Genomic DNA, 20,535 nt, shown 5'->3' with positions numbered 1-20,535 from the left:
TAAAAAGTTATTATTTATTTGAAGGGCTCAGTTTCAGAGGAAGTTGGAGAGAAAGACTTCTCCATCTGGTGGTTTACTCCCCAAATAGCTGCAATGGCCAATTTGAAACTAGGAGCTTCTTCTGAGGCTCCCACCTGAATGCAGGGACCAAAGCAGGACTTTCCTGTGGGCTGTATTCCTCTGCTTTCCCAGGCTCATTAGCAGGGAGCTGGATTGGAAACGGAGCAGCCTGGTCTAGAGCTAGAACCCATATGGGGTGCCAACATTGCAGGCAGAGGCTTAGTCTCCAATGTGAGACAATGCAGTCCCCAATGTGGTGATTCTTGAAGTGATGGACAAAGTTTTTTTAAGTGCCAGATAATATTTTAGGTTGAATGAGTTCTTTTCATTTTTATCAGTGACTCAGCATGCTGAGATATTGCCGAAATCGCTGAACACAGTTTGTAAATAAATGAGTGTGGCTGTTTTATTTTATTTTTTTTAACTTTATGGTTTTTTTTTTACTTTATGAAAACTAAATTCAGATTTAATGTAATTTTTGTGTGTAATAATGTTATAAAATTTTTATAGCCATTAAAAATGTAAAAATTGCTGAGGATTGTAATAGGTAATAATAAACCCAATTTGCTGCATGGGTTATAGGTTTCCAACTCATAGGATATATGTTTTATCACCAATTTTATTATTAAAAAGTCACTATTTGACTTTTTTCAAAATGCACATTTTTATGTGAATTTATTGTAATTTCTACAAATGTACTTAAAAATTATAGATGTAAAACATGTATTATCAGATTCAAAGATAGAAATATACCTGAATGAAATCAGGTGAGGAACTTTCCCCTTTATTTCCAGCTTCCCCAGTTCATTTTCATCTTAGAATGAGCAAGGAATTTGGAGTATGTACATATTTTCAAGGAGGGGAGATTAATAAATTTCAAGTCTCCTTCTTTGCTTATACAAAAATTTTAAAAAACACATACAGAAACTTTTTAAAATGTAACAGATTTACTGCTTTTTTGTTCTTGTTCTTTAAACTACTGATAGCTGGCATCATTACATATTGGTACATAAAATGTTTTACAGTCGTACCAGTGTATGATTTCATAGTAGTAGTAAACAATTGTTCCTCTGCTAATGGTCATTTTGAGTGTTTAGTTTTTCAACTGATAAAAGACAAAGTTGTAAATTTCTTTATATGTTTTTATGTAAATTTGGGTTGTTAGGGTTAATTCCTAGAAGTGGGATTGCTGGGTTAATATATATGTTTTTATCAAAATGAATTTATATATATTTTGATGGATTCTAATAGATTTTTAAAGTTTTATTTATTTTGGAAAAGAGAGAGATGTTTTATCTGCTGATCTATTCCCTGAGAATATTCACAACATCTGGTCTGGGTTAGTGCTGAGTCAGGAACCTGAAACTCCATCTGCTTTTCCCACATTTGTTGCTGGGGCCAAGGTATTTAGGCCATTGTGTGCTGTTTTTCTAGTTTACTAAGATGCAGGAGTAAAATTAGAAAACTTGCTTTAGGAATGTGTTTTCAGACATTTTATATATGTCAGGCGGGAGGTAGCTAAGAACCATTATATGAAAGCTTTTACTGAAATTGTTATTATATAAAGAGATACTGAATGAGTGATATTAAGTGAGGCTTATCAGATTAAAAGGGACAACAATAAAATTTGTTTTAACGATATGTAAATCCTTGAAGAACACCTGCGACTTTTATTAGTAATTTCTTCAATAAAGTTAGTGTCTTTTTAAAAAAATAATGGAAGAGGAGATGTAATGGTAATTATAATTGATGTATCAGTGTAAATTGTTTAGTTGAATTTTAATTTTAATGAGAGCTATTTGAATTAAAATGAAATATTCTCAGTTATGATGGTATGTATTATGCTGAAGCTCAGGTAAAGTTGGCAGGGATCCAAAGGCCAAGGTTTTTAGTGTCTTAGAAACAACTGATATATTGATTTTTGATAGTTACAAGTCAGTTTTTCTTCAGGTCTTGGCTAGTACCCAAAGAGTGGCTGATTTATTGAAAGTCTTAATCTCCATGCCAGTGATTCATGAGTTTTTATTTATTTTTAGCTAACATTTTTAATAGATGTGGTCTGCGTACTCATCAAAAATTATTATGCAGGGTCTATAATTTGATTTTTGTTGACATTTATAAGATGAGATATTTTTCATGATGCCTGTTTTTCATGTAATATGAAGATAACTAGGTGTCAAGGATTATAACTCCTACTTCTAAAATTTGTTTTTTGTTCCATAGAAAAAGGAGGCCTGTGTGGTAGGCCACTGAATATTATCTCAGTAAGGTTTATAAAGCTTTTAATTTATGCATTGATAGCAAGAATAAAGTAAAAGATGGTACTTGTTTAATAGTATTTGTACTAAAACAGCAATATAGAAATTACTAGAGCCCTTTAAAATGATACATATTTGCACAGTTTTCTATATTTTCTGATTAAAAAAATAATATTCAAGAATTACTTATATACTCACTGTTATTTGTTTTTATTGGTAAATCAGATTTACAGAGAGAGGGAGAGACAGGAAGATCTTCTGTCCACTGGTTCAGACCCCAAGTGGCCAAAAGTGGAGCTGTCAGGAGCTGCTTACTGGTCTCCCATGCAGGTAGAAGGTCCCATGGCTTTGGGCCATCCTGTACTGCTTTCCCATGCCGCAAGCAGGCAGCTGGAAGGGAAGTAGGGCAGCTGGGGTACAAACTGGTACCCACCCATGTGGGATCTTGATGCATGCAAGGCTAGACTTTAGCCACTAGGCTACTGGGCCAGACTCAGTTTTTACTGTTAAAAGAATGATACCCAATTAGGGAAGAATAGCTCTTTGTGACTAACTGGATTTTTGGGCAAGAAACTTAAAACTTTTATAGTTGAGAGAATGCTCATGAACTGTTATAAATTCAAGAAACATAAATAGGTACCTTTTGAAAATTTTGTTTTTCCAAAATTTTTGACCAGTCAGTAAGTTTATTGGCAAAAGTTCATTATAATAACAAACTTTAGTCTGTAGGCCAAATTAGTTTTATAAACATGTGTTTTGAATGATAGTAACTGAAATTTCTCACCCAGTGGGAATCTACACCTCTCTGATGTTTCCTAACAGATTCTGTTTAATTCTGCTTGCTTTAGTTACATCAAGGGCATTCCAGTTGTCATTGAAGAACAGAGAGGTGATTTTACCTACATTGGAAATTTGATGACAAAACAGTTCATAGGACAACAGTTAATTCTAATTATTAAGTCTTTGGATACCAGTGAAGAAGGAGGAAGGTATTTCTAAATGTTAACACTTGTTCTAATTTGTTCTAATTTCCTGCACTGGAATGTTGTCATGTTATGTTATGGCTAAGTATACTAAACTGCTGTGAAGTTTCTCTTTTCCGTTTTTTGTTTTGTGTATTTCCACATACAGGAGTGCTCGTACGTATATTCACGTTTATTACTTCATTCGGGTATGTTTTGAGAGATTTGGGTTTTGACAATTTCATTGGCTTTGGGAACATTGTGGGAATGTAATTTCACAAATATGTGTGGTATTGGCCAGACATTAGCCATGAGCTCAGTACGATCAGGAAACAACAGATGTTACATGTATTAAGGCTGCTGTCAGGCAAACAGCATGTAACTGATAGTAATGTTTTTATGAGCAGAAGAAGCTTAACCTAAAATGATGACATAAATATAGTAAATACTTAAGCCAGTAACATAGTCATTTAACTATTATTGAGTGTTACATACTGTCCATTATCGTATACTCTGTGTTTAATCTGATAGTTTAGTTTATTTATACTGCTAACACCACAAAGTAATATATTGAGCTACACTTACTGTGGCTATGCTACCATGTCACTAGGGTTATTGGAACTCTTTAACTTCATTGCATTATTTTATGGATCCACATTCATGTATATGATCTGTCCTTGACCAAAATGTTTTAGTTTGGGTATGTATATATGTGTTTGTATGTGTACATATATATGTACCATTCATTTTCTTTGGAGTAAATCAATAAAATGTTGGGATTTTTTTAGTTGAAAATCTATTTGTATTTTTATTACAGAGAGAGCTTTGTATTCGCTTCTGGTATTTTGCAATTTTTTATTTATGATAAATAAAACTTTTTTGTTTGTAATGGAATTTTAGACTTAAAATCGGTAATACAGATTTTCATACCTGTAGTGATAAGCAAGTCTTCACTGTATGTGAATCAGGATAAAATGCGGTATGCTTGTTAGTGATTCTTAATTCTCTTGGACTACAGGAAACGACTGCTGACTGTATTACAGGAGATTCTTAGTTTACCCACTACCCCAGTATCCCTCATGTCTTTTCTTGTTGAGAGACTACTCCACATCGTCACAGATGATAATAAGAGGACACAAATTGTAAGTATTTCCTCGCTGATGAAGATAAAATGTTTTGGTAACTAACATGGAAGTTGGTCTTGTTTTCAGAGCTTTTAGTTTTGTTTTTGCTTCGTTCTGGTTTTGTAGCAATTCTCAGTTTTTTAAAATCAAATTTCTTTGTGCTCCCCATTCCCTTACACATGCTTAAACAATGTAAATCTTTTCTTGTTTAGTGTGCCTATTGCTATGTTGGGTGATTTAAAGGGGAGCAAGTTTCAGGAGGAGGTGACGAATGAGATGAGGCTTTATATTTTGGACAGGTGGCATTTGAGTGTTTGAGAGCTGGCTTAGTTCAGACATAATTTGAGATCAAACCCCTCTTGGCTTTGAGATTGTGGACAAGTTATTCAGCCTCTGTTAATCTGCAAAATAAGATTAACACTGAAACCTACTTTTTACTGTTCTGTTGTATAGTTAGATAATATTTGTTTGCGTATTTATCAAGCATTATATAAATCTTATCTGCTATCCTGTTTTCTAAAGTTATTGATTCAGAGGATCCAAAAAGGCAGACCTAGTGAATTTTTTTCTTTCATAAAATGCAAGGTAATTGAGAGATGGGTTGTCACTTCCGGTTCTTTCTGATACACTCACACTTGATGTACATCTCTGCAGCTGCCCTGGTATTGGTGGTTCAGCAAGTGCTTACATACTTTTACTTGGGAAAACGCCTTTTTTGCTGAAACAACCAATTCCACTGTGCAGAAACCTCTGAAAGGAAATTTTTTCTTTGTTGTACATGTGTAAAGGAAGAAAAAAGGATATGCCATGTTTCTGTATGTAACTGCAGAACTGAGAGTCAGAAATTTTTAGGGAGAAAATTACCAACATTAATTAATAAGATCTAACTAGTTTTAGGCACCATAATCCATTTTTTGACTTTTAAACATTAAATGAGGGTATCATAAAATTCAAAATTTAAAATAAAGTACCATAAAATTCAAAATTTTAAATAAAAAAAAATAAAAAGTAAACGTTAAATGAGGTATACCTTATCTTTAACATCTATATGCTTTCTTTTTTCTCCTCAATTTCAGGTTTTAGTCATATTATTATTTGTTTTCAAATTGTCTAGCAATATGTATGCTCTGTTTATATGTATACTTTGCCCTGTTTTTCAATAAATGATAGTTACTACTTGGTGTTTTAAATAATGATTTGGTATTGTTTGCTGATTTAAGTACATATTTAAGCATATACTCTGAATTGTAACTTATCAGGTTACAGAAGTTATTTCGGAGATTCGAGCACCAATTGTTACTATTGGTGTGAACGACCCAGGTGAAGCAAGAAAAAAGGAAGTCAAGGTTAGTCTTCAAATAAAAAAAAAAAATATTGAGTATCGTGTAGTTGTTCAAATCTTATTTCCCCGTGTTTTGGTTTTGAAATGGTTCTGACAAAGTCAAGTTATTGATCATTGAACTTAAAGTATCTTAACCTGTGACCAGATTACATTATTTTCAAAAATTTGCTGAATACAATTTCAGGAAGATTATAAATTTGTATGTACTAGATTGAAGATTATAAATTTGTATGTGCTAGATTGCTGGAATTCTGGATTACTGGAGATAATACTCTTGAGTTTGCTATAGATTTTCATGTTAATTTCACTTTAATGTTGAAACACATGTCTTTTATTAGGTGGCTGAAATAAAAGTTAAACTTATTGAAGCAAAAGAAGCTTTGGAAAATTGTGTTACCTTGCAAGATTTTGATCAGGCATCAAAATTAAAGGAAGAAATAAAAGCATTAGAAGATGCCAAAATAAAGCTATTGAAAGAGACAGAGCAACTTGAAATTAAAGAAGTCCAAATAGAGAAGGTATATATTTTTCATGCTACAGCTCATCTGTTAATAATCATTCCAAAGAAACCTTTTTTTCCTTAATCAATAAAATTGTCAGAATATATTGTCTTTGGGATGGATCGCTAACTACTGCGTGAGTTAGAATGAGAAAATATTTCTTTTGTTCTTTTATTATTGGAGAGGCAGGATATACAGAGAGAACGAAATACACAGAGAAAGACCTTCCATCCACTGGTTCACTCTCCAAGTGGCTACAGTGCCCAAAGCTGAGCCGTTCCAATGCCAGGAACCAATAGCTTCTTATGGGTCTTCCATGCGTTACTGGCTCCCAAGGCTTTGGGCCATCCTCTGCTGCTTTCCTAGGCCACAAGCAAGGAGCTGGATGGGAAGTGGAGCAGCCAGGACAGGAACAGCACCAGTATGGGATTTTGACATGTACAAGGCGAGGATTAGCCACGAGGCTATAACTTTGGGCGGCTTCATTGTTGTTCTAATCCCTGGTATCTTTAGGGGTGGGGTGTGTGTGTGTGTGTGTGTGTGTTTATTTTCTTGGTTTTAAATGGTTTAGGAAGGAAAATGCATTCATATTTCCCGTCCTTGTGGAAGATAATGACATTCTGCTAGGAAAAGGATTTCTATTGTTACCATACTGTTATGCTGTTAATTTTAAAGCTTAGTAAGTTTTATGTTTTTAGTAAAAGCTAAACAGCTTTGTTATATTTAATGAAACACTGAAATTGAGGGCTTAGCATGGTAGCCTAGTAGTTTAAGTCCTCACCTTGAACGCTCTGGGGTCCCATATGGGCACTGGTTCTAATCCCATCAGCGCTGCTTCCCATCTAACTCTCTGCTTGTGGCCTGGGAAAGCAGTCAAGAACAGCCCAAAGGCTTAGGACCCTGCACATGGGAGACGCGGAAGAGCTCCTGGCCCCTGGCTTTGGATTGACGCGTCTCCGGCCGTTGCATCCACTTGCAGAGTGAATCATCAGATGGAAGATCTTCCTTGCTGTCTCTCCTCCTCTCCGTATATCTGACTTTCCAATAAAAATAAACGAATTTTAAAAGAAAAACACAGACTTTAAAGATTTAAACATTTAGGGCCCAGCAGCGTGGCCTAGTGGCTAAAGTCCTCGCCTTGAACGCCCCGGGATCCCATACGGGCGCCGGTTCTAATCCCGGCAGCTCCACTTCCCATCCAGCTCCTAGCTTGTGGCCTGGGAAAACAGTAGAGGACGGCCCAATGCTTTGGGACCCTGCACCCGCGTGGGAGACCTGGAAGTTTTCTGGTTCCCGGCTTCGGATCGGCACAGCACCGGCCGTTGCGGCTCACTTGGGGAGTGAATCATCGGATGGAAGATCTTCCTCTCTGTCTCTCCTCCTCTCTGTATATCCGGCTTTCAAATAAAAATGAATAAATCTTTAAAAAAAAAAAGATTTAAACATTTAAAGATCATTTTTCATCAGTCTTTTTAAAAATATCTTGTTAAATTTATCTTAAATAGATTCTTTTTGTGAATTTATTTTAATATACTCCAGAAAGGTGTCAATTAATACATGTGTTACTAACTTTAACTCCTATCTTTTAGCACTTAACTTTCCTAATAAATATTTGTTGTAGTATTGATTTTAGAAGTGCTTAGCAGATTCTTGTTAAAAGACTGACTAGAAAAGAGTTTATAAGATAAATTTATAAGTTGCATCTTTGACTTTTTAAACACAGACATCCCCAGTCAAACACCCGAACTTCCTAATTAGTGTATTTTATTTTCACAACTAGTAGCCTGTTTCTTTTATTTGACAAGGTGTATAGATTATTTCAGAAGCAAATATAATGTAAAATCTGAAAATTTGTTATCTCAAAAATGACAAACTACAGATTTGAATTAGGAAAATATTAACAAAGGTTGTGTATTATGATTAACATCGAAGTTGTGACTTGACTTACTTTGACCTTTTCTGTGTCCCTTTGTCTTGTTAGAAGGCTATACCTGTAGCACACTCCACCTCAGTGTAAAGTAATAGATGTGATCAAGGAAGTATGAAGGTTTTATGAAGGTGTACCTAACCAACATAGAATGTTCTTGCTTTCCCCAGAGGATAAACTGAGATTTGAATAAAAATAATGTAAGACAGCAGTTATTGGTGGACATGTGTGTGACAGTCCAGAAGGTTAAAGGTCTGTTTATTTCAAAACCTTATATTTATATTACTAATGAATTGAGGGGGAGAGGTAAAAGATAAATGTGCAAGGTGGCCATATGTAAATAACATTGAATAATTTGTGCACTGCTCAAGAATTTATGATGAACTAGTAATGTTTTAAAGGGTGGGGTTAGTCCCCTGTTCTAGGTGGCTGCTCATTCAAAAATGCTTCAAAGAGTAGTAAAAATGTAGATAGGTATAATAGATGAGAGACTCTTATTATAATACAGGCCTAATTGACAATGTATATGAAAAAAAGCAATGGGTTTGAGAGGGATTTGGGAAGTGGTAATGGGAAGAATATATCAAGAATCAAGAATATATCCTACGTCACTTGGTTTAGACGACTTGTGCATGGTGGCGACGGCATGAAGACAGAACAAGAGGACAAGGGTGTGGATACCAGTAAGTTGAGTCAGAGAAGTCTGGAAGATCCAGTAGGAGATGTAGCAATTACATATATGTTAATCTGAAAGTTAGACTAGCTGCAGTAGATGATAGCTCATAGATGATAGACTAAGCTGTGTGACTGGGTGAGTCATTCAGGACATAATGACTGACCAAGCCCTGAGAACGCAAATTAAGGGATAGGAAAAAATACTTTTTACTAATGCTGAATATGATATGTTTTATTTTAGAATGATGCTGAAACTCTACAGAAGTGTCTCATTTTGTGCTATGAACTGTTGAAACAGATGTCCATTTCAACAGGTATTGGTGCAACCATGAATGGCATCATTGAATCTTTGGTATGTTGATGGGTTTGGGGCTTTATTGTACCTGCTTTCTTTCTCGTTTAAGAGGTTAGCCGTTTATTACCATTTAAAAGAATAAAAATGTTACTATTTTAAGCATTAAATAAATGCAGATGGCAAAATGATCTTTTTTTTTTTAAAAAAAAGATTTATTTATCTTTATTACAAAGTCAGATATACAGAGAGGAGGAGAGACAGAGTGGAAGATCTTCTGTCCCCAACTGAGCCGCAACGGCCGGTGCGCGCCGATCCGAAGCCGGGAACCAGGAACCTCTTCCAGGTCTCCCACATGGGTGCAGGGTCCCAAAGCCTTGGCCTGTCCTCTACTGCTTTCCCAGGCCACAAGCTAGGAGCTGGATGGGAAGTGGAGCCGCTGGGATTAGAACCGGCGCCCATATGGGATCCCGGGGTGTTCAAGGCGAGGACTTTAGCCACTAGGCCACGCCACCGGGGCAAAATGATCTTTATATACTGGCTGCTTTATTGTGAAGGTTAACTAAGGTAATGCGTGTAAAGAACCTGATACATATGTCATAATTCTTTTAAAACATTTGAGAAAGTTTTATGTTACAAAGAGATGCAGAATGTCTTCATTCTTTAAACAGTAAGAGGAGTTACTGAAACATACTGTTGTCAAGACCTTGAGAAAGTTTTATGAGAGTCTGTGAAAGGAATTTTTGATCAATGTACTTTTAGAGTATTTCCCTTGAATTGACCGTAGTGACCTGGGTACTGCAAAACTGTGAAAAAGCACGTTCTGTTAAGAATTCAAGATAAGCCATGTGCAACATTAAATTTCTAGAAGCTTGAAAAGATGAGAAGAATATTAAATATATACAGATAACATTTTAAATATATCCAAAATAGTATAACTTACTCCTTATTAAAGCCACTGGGATCTTTTATTTGCTGTTTTTCATGCTGAGTCTTTAGAACAAATCTGAGTTGGATTAACCACATTTCAAGTGTTGAGCAGCCAGCTGTGGCTAGTATCTACAATACTGAGGCAGAGTATCTTTTAAAAGTTTATGTAGTTGTTTTTCTTTATTTCAAAGCATAGTCACAGAAAAAGAGAGATGGCAAGATGGATCTTGCACCTGTTTGATTTCTCAGATGCTGCAACACCCATGAGTAGGCCAGGCTGAATGTAGGGACCTAGAATTCCAGCTGTGTCTCCCATCTGGCTGGCAGTGACTCATGTGTCTAAGCCATTATCTGCTTCCTCCTGGGATGCATATTAGCAGGAAGTTTAATTTGAACCTGTTGTCTGGACTAGAACTAGGCACTTAGATATGTGATGGGAGAATTCCAAGCAGTAGTTTAGCACTTTTGTGGCACAACACCTACCCCTGTTTTGCTTTTTGTTTTTTGATTCATCCAAAAGAATTCTGAGTGTACCCAAGTTCTTATTGAATTCTAAAATTTTCACCTGGGATTAGTGAGAAATTGCCAGGGAATGTATTTGCAAGCTGATTTCTTTTTTTTTTTTTCCCTAAAATTTATTTTTATTGGAAAGGCAGATGGGTAGAGAGGAGAAACAGAAATATCTTTCATCCACTTGGTTCACTGTCCAAGTGGCCACAACAGCTGGAGCTGAGCTGATCAGAACCCAGGAGCCAGGAGCTTCTTCTGGGTCTTCCATGTGGGTGCAGAGTCCCAAGTCTGGGAAATCCTCTACTGCTTTTCTAGGCCACAAGCAGGGATGAATGGGAAGCGGATTCAAACTGGCGCCCATATGGGATCCTGGAGCATGCAAGGCAAGGATTTACCCACCAATCCATCATGTGGGCCCAGGAATTTAATTTCTTAGGGTTTCTGTGTTTCTAAAGGTAATAAAGAAAGCCAGTTTGTAGCAGTCAAGAGCTTCTGATTAAATATTAGATTCTAACTAATAATTATAATTTAATTTTTAGAGAAAGATATCTTAATTCTATATGAATATTTTGTCTAGTCTGCTTATAGGAGAATGATAGGGACTGAATTTGTGGCATAGTGGGTTAAACATTTATTTATTTGAAAGTCACATTCACAGAAAGAGAGGGACAGACAGAGATTGTCCATCTTCTACTTAACTTCCCAAGTGATCACATTGGCCAAAACTGAGCCAGGCTGGAGCCAGGAGCCAGTAACTTCATCCGGTTCTCCCACTTTGGTGACGGGCTCAGGCACTTGGGCCATCTTCCACTGCTTTTTCCAGAAACTTTCACAGGATTGAAAGTGAAGCAAGTGGAACTGGAACTGTTGCTCATTTGTTTACTGGCTTCCCAGGTGGCATTGCACGTTAAGCTGATGCCTATGATGCTGGCATCCTTAAGAGCACTGGGTTTCATCCTGGTTGTTTTATTTCTGACCTGGGAGGCCAGTGGAGATTGCTCCAATGCTTGGGCCCCTGGATCTATGTGGGAGATCTGGATGGAGCTGCTGGCTTCTGCATGACCCAACCCTGACCATTTGTGGCCATTTTGGGGATGGAAGAGCTGTCTCTCTCTGACTCTTCCTTTCAAATAAATAAATATCTTACAAAGAAAAAAAATGATAAATTGTGGTATACCAAAGATTGAAGTAGTAACCACAGAGACTAAACATAGGTAGGAAATAATATAGCATCAGTAAAGAAAATATGCAAGATTGGTCCTTTTGATCTGAAAAATATAAAAGCAATTCATGACTAAAATTGAAAGTATCAGGAATGTCAACAAGGTATTTGAATAAAAGATTTATAATTGTATGAATTTTCTGTGCTTTAAATGTCATAACTCCATCACTTAGCATATATTATATCATAAACACTGCAAATAAAATATGGTTTGCAAACAGATATATATATAGACTGACATGAATCTCTTGGTCAAGTCAAGGGAACATCAAATAAGTGCATAGTAGTTGATATCATTTTTGCTTGTTAAGAAGAATATGGGGCCTGGCGGCGTGGCCTAGTGGCTAAAGTCCTCGCCTTGAACGCCCCGGGATCCCATATGGGCGCCGGTTCTAATCCCGGCTGCTCCACTTCCCATCCAGCTCCCTGCTTGTGGCCTGGGAAAGCAGTCGAGGACGGCCCAATGCATTGGGACCCTGCACCCGCGTGGGAGACCCGGAAGAGGTTCTGGTTCCCGGCTTTGGATCGGCGCGCGCCGGCCGTTGCGGCTCACTTGGGGAGTGAATCATCAGATGGAAGATCTTCCTCTCTGTCTCTCCTCCTCTCTGTATATCTGACTTTGTAATAAAATAAATAAATCTTTTTTTTTTTTAAAAAAAAAAAGAAGAACATGGTTCTATGTGATTTTAACTAGCAGTTTTTGACCTATTTATGGAAGGCAACTGTGATCAGATATTTAAATAGACATTAACTGTAAAAGAAAGCAGGAGGTGGGGGAAGTTCAAGGAAGTGGCTACTAACCACATTTTGGTTCATACCAGTAGCCAGGGGTGAGCCTGTGGTGCGGCAGGTTGATGTGCTGCTAGGGACATCTGTATCTTGTTTTCAGAGTGCTGCTTCATGGCCCAGTTTCTCTGCCTCCCTGCTGAAGCGTTGGGAAGGCAGCCTAAGGTAGTGCACGTGCTTGGCCCACTCTGCACATGTGAGCAAACCAACATGGAGTTCTTAGCTTCTGGCTGGCCCAGTCCTGGCTTTGTGGCTGTTTGGCAAGTGAAGCAACGGATAGTTCTTTCTTGGTCACTGTGCCTTTCAAATAAATAATATTTTTTTTAACTGAAAACCTAGACTAAGTGACATGTGCTATAAGGGTAAAAGCAGTGGGATTTGAAGACAGTATTAACAATAGAATGTTAGTTACCTCATGGGATTATTACTGTGCTTCCCACTGTTTCCTACTGTTTCCCCCACTTTTTTTTTTTGCTTTCCCCTCATCTTCCTTCATAGCTCAATATAAATAAACCTTATGTTATTTCCAAGCCTTGGGCAGCCAACCTCTAATTAGAGATTGTAACTATACCCAGGCTAATTTTCTTTCAGTGGTAGAGTTTCATCTGTTTTCCATTGAAAAGTGTAAAGTTAATGAAGCAATTAAGGCAAAGAAATAGATAAATAGTAATCAAATTGAGTTAGTTTCACCTGTTTTTACTCTAGTGTGACTATTAGAAAATTTTATTTTACTTGTGAATTTATTTTAGAGTTACTTATTTTTATTGGAAAGTCAGATTAACAGAAGAGGAGAGACGGAACGATCTTTCATCCACTGGTTCACATATGCTAGCCCATATTTACTGGAAAATTTTAAACTATATGATTTTCATTTGTTGCCTACATTGTGTTTCTGTTTAAGAGAGCAGTGAATTGGAGCTAGACTGCTTGAGCAAACATGGAAGATGTGACTGGGATAGATTACACATTGAGGAATAGTATTATATCATTTTAGGAAGTTCTGTTTTGTTCTTGGAAGTTGTATTGTGAGTGTTATTAGGTGGAAGTGAAGTGTTTCGTGAGACTATTCTGGAAAACCACTGGTTATTATGGTTTAGTCATTTAATATTTATCTTTTGCTTTCTTTGCTGAAAAATTACTTCTTTAATAAACTGTATAGAATTTACTAGACCTACAAAATCAGAGTTATACTATATAGTATTTTAAATTCTTTGCCCTGGTCAAAATAATTTTATTTTCTGATTCATTTTAGATTCTTCCTGGAATAATAAGTATTCATCCTGTAGTAAGAAATCTGGCTGTTTTATGCTTAGGATGCTGTGGACTACAGAATCAGGACTTTGCAAGTAAACACTTTGTACTACTTTTGCAGGTAGGATTTATTTTATGGCAAACATTTTGACTGTGTTTTCTAAATTACTGCACGTGGATGAAAATTCTCATACCCTGAATTTATTCTAAAGATGATTATAATGGGCAGTATTTCATTTTTTATGAAAATGTTAACAGAGAGGAGACAGAGAAGATCTTACATCCACTGGTTTATTTGTCAAATGGCTACAATAGCCAGAGCAGGGCTAATCAGAATCCAGGAGCCAGGAACAACTTCTGCGTCTCCCGTGTGGGTTCAGTGTCCCAAGGTTTGGGCCATCCTCTACTGCTTCCCTAGGCCACAGGCAGGGAGCTGGATGGGAAGGGGATTAACCAGGACATGAAGTGGAATTACATATGGGATGTTGGCACTGTAGGTGGAGGCTCAGCCTTATACACCGTGGCCACTGGCCCCCAATTTTATCTTTTTTACTTATTAAAATGTTATTGCTAAAAGGAAGAAATGTGAATTAAATTATTCATTCAGCAAATGTTTACTGAGAGCACATTGTGTGCTGGTACTGATTTAGACCTAGACAAGGTAGTTATAAACAAAAACTGGAGGAGAGTTCTAATGGAGTGTATGGTTTTGAAGAAGCATGTATGTATGTAGTGTTCCAAATGGAGAAAGATAAAGCGAATTAGGAGAGAAGTGGTAAAGGGAGCTTTTGGTTGAGAAAAGGCCTCACAAGTAATATGGGAGTTGGGCCCCTTCTAGAAAGAAGCAAAGGCGTGAACCTGATGGATATCTGATTTTCTAAGGAAAAAGAGGGCCATGAGGAAGGATATGTGAATAAGAAACTGAAACAAAGCATAAAATAATAATAGAAAACTGCAGAATGTCTTCTAAAAACTTACACAATGTAGAGGTTAGCAGCTCTCACTGTGAACGAGATGGGAAGGAATTGGAAGGATTTAAGCAGAGGACTCTCACAATGTGATTGGGTTATAATATTGGTGTAGACTAGGAAGATGTTGGCAACATTTTTCTGTAAAGTACTAGACTTTGTAAGCATTTGTCTCAGCTATGTAACTTCTGTTACAGTGCAAAAATAACTTGATGGTTATATAAATGAGCAAGGCTATATATAGTTCAATAAAGTTTGGGTACAGTGGACTTTGAGTTTCATATAATTGTTCAAAAATGTAAAAAACTCCTAGATATGCAGCCTGTTAACAACAACAGTCGTGTCTGGTTTTGCATGTGGTGCAGAATCTGCAATATGTAGTATGAAGGATACAGGTATGGATGTAGGAACACTGGTGAGGAGGACGTTTAACAATTCCGAAAATAGTTGGTGATAGCTTGGGTCAGGGTTGTGATTACTGGGGTCCTAAGCAGGATCTTTAGAGGAGACAGAACCACTATTTAACAGAGGAGAACTTTCTGTGCCCATCTTGAAAATAACTCATGACACTATGGCTCACCATTTTCTCAAAAAGATTAAGCTCAACCAGGAAGTTGACAGGCTAATATCCATATGATTAAATAGTTCTTCTGGATCCGTGCGATAAAACCTTAGTTGAAGTATTATTCATTGTTCTTTAAATAAAAAATTTCAGTCTGCCTTTTATACACAAATTGTTAGGATTGTGAAGATAACTGTTTCTTGACAAATAGCTCTAATTTTTTTTTTTCTGACTAAAAAAAGAATGTATTAACTATTCAAGGAAAACAAACCAGGTTACTAAATTCTTTTGTGGGGAATGTCCCAATTTAGGTATTGCAAATTGATGATGTCACCATAAAAATAAGCGCTTTAAAGGCAATTTTCGACCAACTGATGACTTTTGGGATTGAACCATTTAAAGCAAAAAATATCAAGGATCTTCAGTCTGAAGATGTAGAAATAAACAGTGATGCTGAACAAGAGTCAAAAGATGTTGAAGAGACTGCTACAGTGAAGAATGTTCTGAAACTCCTTTCTGATTTCTTAGATAGTGAGGTAAGAAATAATCTCAGCCTCATGATTATGAAATGTGATTTTCAGCATGGATTTATGTTCTTCTAAGAATTTTTTGTGTAAATTTTTAAATCAGTGTTAGTTTTTTGTATGTATCTTAATGAAATTCAGACTATTCCTGCTGCTGATACTAATTTCTGTCAAATTGGATGTGCAAATTGAAGCATAACCAAAATCAAATGACTGTAATAGGTGATTGTTACTGATTTTTTTTCATCTTTCACTATGCAGTTTTACAATAGGTATACAGAAGATCCAAAAGCATATAGAATTGATCTTTAAATTATTCTTGAGCTATATTTTATAGCATATATAAATATTTAAGTGTTCAAAACATTTTTACATTGATGCAGGTTTTCATTAAGGTGACATTAGCAAAGCAGAATAAAGCCTGCAGTGTGTTAGCATTTATTACATTCAATATGGAGCAGTAGCATTGCTATGTAACTTTCAAAAATGCTCACATCCCAGAGGAAAACTGTTCATGTGAACCAGTGACTTCTCATTCTTCTCTTAGCCCTGATAGCACATGCACACTGTCTCCGAGGGTTCATTCTCAATATTCACATAAATTAAGTCACATTGTGTGTGACCTTGTGTGTGTGCCAGTTATTCAGCATACTGTTTTATCTACCTTATAACTTGTATATACTTTTATTTCTGATTTTAGAATTTTTTTTCTCTATCAATCTTAATTGAAATTCTTAGGTGTCTGAACTTCGGATAGGCGCTGCAGAGGGCCTGGCCAAGCTGATGTTCTCTGGGCTTTTGGTCAGCAGTAGGATTCTTTCCCGTCTTGTGCTGTTATGGTACAACCCTGTGACTGAAGAGGACTTTCGACTTCGGCATTGCCTTGGCGTGTTCTTCCCCATGTTTGCTTATGCAAGCAGGTACTGAGTCATGCTGATTCACTGAAGTCTGGTTTGAAGTCTAGTTCCAGCCCCCAATGTGTTATATCTATAATATTATTTTGTTTTTTGTATACTTTCTTCGGTGGATAAATTAGATAATGTGAAGAGCTTATATAGGTCTTATTTGTCTGAACCATTTAGCTCCTTCTTGGGTGAAAATGTCCTTTAAGGGGTGAATTTTATATGTGATCCATTTAGAATCCTTTTCTGTCTTTAAAGCATGTTCTGCTAACATTTTCTAATTGTTCTCTTAAAGGACAAATCAGGAATGCTTTGAGGAAGCCTTTCTTCCAACTTTGCAGACACTGACCAATGCTCCTGCGTCGTCTCCTTTGGCTGAAGTAGATGTCGCAAACGTTGCAGAGTTACTTGTAGATTTGACAAGACCAAGTGGATTAAATCCTCAAGCCAAGAACTCTGAGGATTACCAGGTCGATATAGTAGCCTAGTATGATGACTATATGCAGACTGCTATTGTTTTAGCAAAATGTTGGGTTTTAAGATCCATTTAATGGTGTTTTGTCAGTCTTATTACCACTTCAGAATTAAATGAATTATTAAGGATTTCAGATATCAAAGCTTAGACTGAAAATGAATGAGCTGTTCTTTATTTAGTGACTATATACTTTGCTCAAATCATAAATGTTATTGGAAAGAGAAAAAGGATATTATGCAAAATCCGGAATTACTAAATGCTTTAAGGCATTCGGGGAAGGGCAAAATTTATCTGAAAGGCATGAAGAGTATAGCACTGGCAGTTATAAACAACTAAAATTCACTTAGGCATTTTTGGATTTGCATAGAAAAGAAAGATGTTTTTTAATAAAGGTGGTAAATGTAGATCTCACTCATGTTGAGAAACTACTGCAGAATCATTCTGGCTAAGAATCCTGATGAAGACACAATATTAGGAGTAAATTATAGATTGCTCAAGGGCCAAAGTGGGGAATTTCAAGTTGGCTGTATTTGTAATAAGTAAACATACGGGGCTTATGTTGAAAAGATGGTAGCTGCTGAACAAGAATATTCATTTGATGATCAGTGATAGTTATGTGAGTTCAGCTTATGGGACAAATGGAGGTAACGGTATTAACAGTTAAAAATTGATAATTAGGACATGAAAGCTGATAGAAAAATAGTTGAAAGTGATAGTATGAATTGGAAAGAAGAGAAAGTGATATAATAAAAAAGTAATAATAATGTTACAAGAATCTAAATGCAAGCGTTCCAGAGGCAGTGGAGATGGAGGAATCCAGGATACTCCTAAGTTCCCACAGTGACAAGTGCAGAGGGCCTTGTCCTGTAGTGTGATGGAGAGAGGGGCCATAGGGCTAAGCTGAACTACCAAACGGGCATTGCTGCTCACTAAAGGAGCTCCAAGACTCGGATCTTGAGCTGTCTAGAATGGAGTCTCCAAAAGGTGCAGCAGTTGGGGAATGGAGCGCCTTGGTCCTCACAGTGTGTATCCACAGCCTGTACTGCAGAAAGGTAGCAAGGGAACTCATCTTGAAGCAAGAGGTAGATTTTTAATTTAGTTTTAGATATGTTGTATTTGAAATTATAGGAAGATAATTAGTTGGAAGTGTTTGCTAGCTGGGTTGTAGTTATTTTCATTAATGAATTTTCTCTTATTTTTGTAGGCCCTTACGGTACATGACAATTTGGCTATAAAAATTTGCAATGAGATCTTAACAAATCCTTGCTCACCAGAGGTGCGAATCTATACAAAAGCCTTGAATTCTTTAGAACTGAGTAACAATATTGCAAAAGATCTTCTGGTTCTCTTGGATGAGATTCTGGAGGTAAAATGTTTTCAAATTACTCTTATTTAGTGCTTAGTGTATTTTGATATTTATGAAAGGACAATTCATAGGGATGTATTAAGTTATATGTTAGCATATTATGACTTTGCTTATTTGAACTAGCTCCTTCTGTAAGTTTCATATGCATTTTAGTCATTTAAATTTAGTTTAATTCAATTACTTTAAAAATCACTTAAGGAAGAAAAACAGTGAACTCCGTCTACTGGTCCGCTTCCTAAGTGATTTGAATAGCCACGCAAAGCCAGGAGAGAGCAACTCAGTCCAGGTCTGCTATGTGGTAGCAGGAATCCAGTTACTGGAGCCTGCACTTCTGCTTGCCCGGGTGTATCAAATTCATGTACTCCCGTATGAGCTATGTCTTAACTGGTCTTTTGCTGCTAGACTAAATGCCTACCCCTAGAATATTATTAGATAAATAATATTGGTATAGCATTTTTTTTAGAAGGAAGAATAGAATATGTGTGTTTCATAAATATTCATGTTTTCTTTTATAGGAAGTAAAAGACAGAACATGTCTGAAAGCTTTGGAGAAAATCAAGGTTCAGTTAGGAAAAGAAAATAAAGAATTTGATGACCAAACTGGGACAGCACAGGAATCTAGTACCACCACAACCATATTTGAAATTGACCACGGTAATGACCAGAATTATTTATAAGAATATATCCTTTTCATCTTTACTGAGATTTTTTTTCCCCTTCTAATGTATTTCGTTGGGTATAACAAAAGAATTTTCTATGTAATTCCCTTGGAATATAGTGTTAATCATAGTAATGGTGTTTGTTCTACTTTTCAAGTATAAATAGTATATATTTCAAGTATGAAAGTATACATTTTTCATATTGTAACCGTATTAGTTTTCGGTATTCACAGTTTCTTGAAGTTTTTTTTGATAACCTCTCAGTAGGCTGCTAATAAGACTGTCATGTCTGTTCACATGTGTGTTGTATGAACTAGTTACTTGAAAATGTCAATATTTAAGATATTTCATAAGGTTTTATTTTATTGATATTGCTACATTGTTTCCTTTAATAGAAAGTAATAAGGAAGCATATGTGACTCTACGCAAGGATGAAAAATCAACCTGTGTTTCAAAGTCTGCTCAGCAGAAGACTAAGAGAGGTAGTGTACTGACTGGCCAGCTCTGCAGTGAAACTGGTTTTAGTTTGTCTCCTAATGGAAAATTCTTATTCTGCAAGCTTGTTTCAAATGCTTCTGATTAATGACTGGGTTGAAGGAAGATTTGGTTAAATGATGGTTTTACATTGTCAGTTATTGTGTTCTGTACTATATATAGCTAAGCAGTTTTTGTTGTTTAACTTATGTAGTATTTTGGGGGCTTTTTCTGTTTTTTTTCCATCTTATTTCATATTTCCTCAATAATTTATTTCCTAAGGCATATGCAACATTAAGAGATTTGTTGGCATGAAAGAAATGCTGACTCCTGGGAGTCAGCATTTTTGGACTCAGTCAAAAAAATAATTTGTAATTCAAAGGCTTTTACATTTTATTTGCTTTTATAAAAGCACTGCATGCTTATTACAGAAGAATCAAAAACAAACTATTATAAAGAGACTTTATAAATTTTTTAAAGCACACTATTATTGCCAATCATGATTTAAATCTGAAAAATAGCGTTAATGGCCTTTGTTCTATGGAGTTTTAATATTTTTCTAAGCTAGAATTTGACCATATTTTTGTGTAATGGACTATTTAAACAACAACTACTAGATACTATGTCACAATAGTCCTATATTGTTGGATTTTTTTTCCCTTGAGCATAAATGCATTAATAAAAGCAAACATGTATGTAGTAAGTAGAAAATTCAGGGCCTGGCGCTTTAGCATAGTGGTTAAGGTCCTTGCCTTGCACGCCTGGA

At 36.1% G+C, this 20,535-nt stretch overlaps 1 protein-coding gene across 1 annotated transcript in view; it reads left to right on the top strand.

Moving 5' to 3' along the window:
* NCAPG (non-SMC condensin I complex subunit G) overlaps positions 1-20,535 on the top strand; it is a 31,142-nt gene that overhangs the window by 8,038 nt on the left and 2,569 nt on the right. The window contains exons 8-19 of the mRNA XM_004579191.3: positions 3,167-3,307; positions 4,299-4,422; positions 5,664-5,750; positions 6,085-6,264; positions 9,090-9,200; positions 13,841-13,960; positions 15,681-15,905; positions 16,632-16,813; positions 17,091-17,265; positions 18,475-18,636; positions 19,152-19,290; positions 19,691-19,777. Coding sequence (XP_004579248.3) covers positions 3,167-3,307; positions 4,299-4,422; positions 5,664-5,750; positions 6,085-6,264; positions 9,090-9,200; positions 13,841-13,960; positions 15,681-15,905; positions 16,632-16,813; positions 17,091-17,265; positions 18,475-18,636; positions 19,152-19,290; positions 19,691-19,777 — 1,733 coding nt within the window. The remainder of the gene's footprint in view (positions 1-3,166; positions 3,308-4,298; positions 4,423-5,663; positions 5,751-6,084; positions 6,265-9,089; positions 9,201-13,840; positions 13,961-15,680; positions 15,906-16,631; positions 16,814-17,090; positions 17,266-18,474; positions 18,637-19,151; positions 19,291-19,690; positions 19,778-20,535) is intronic.

The sequence above is a fragment of the Ochotona princeps genome, chromosome 11 (genome assembly GCF_030435755.1).
Source record: "Ochotona princeps isolate mOchPri1 chromosome 11, mOchPri1.hap1, whole genome shotgun sequence".
NCBI classification, from domain to species: domain Eukaryota; kingdom Metazoa; phylum Chordata; class Mammalia; order Lagomorpha; family Ochotonidae; genus Ochotona; species Ochotona princeps.
Note: the sequence above shows the minus strand (reverse complement) of the source record. Positions and strands in the feature narration are given on the sequence as shown.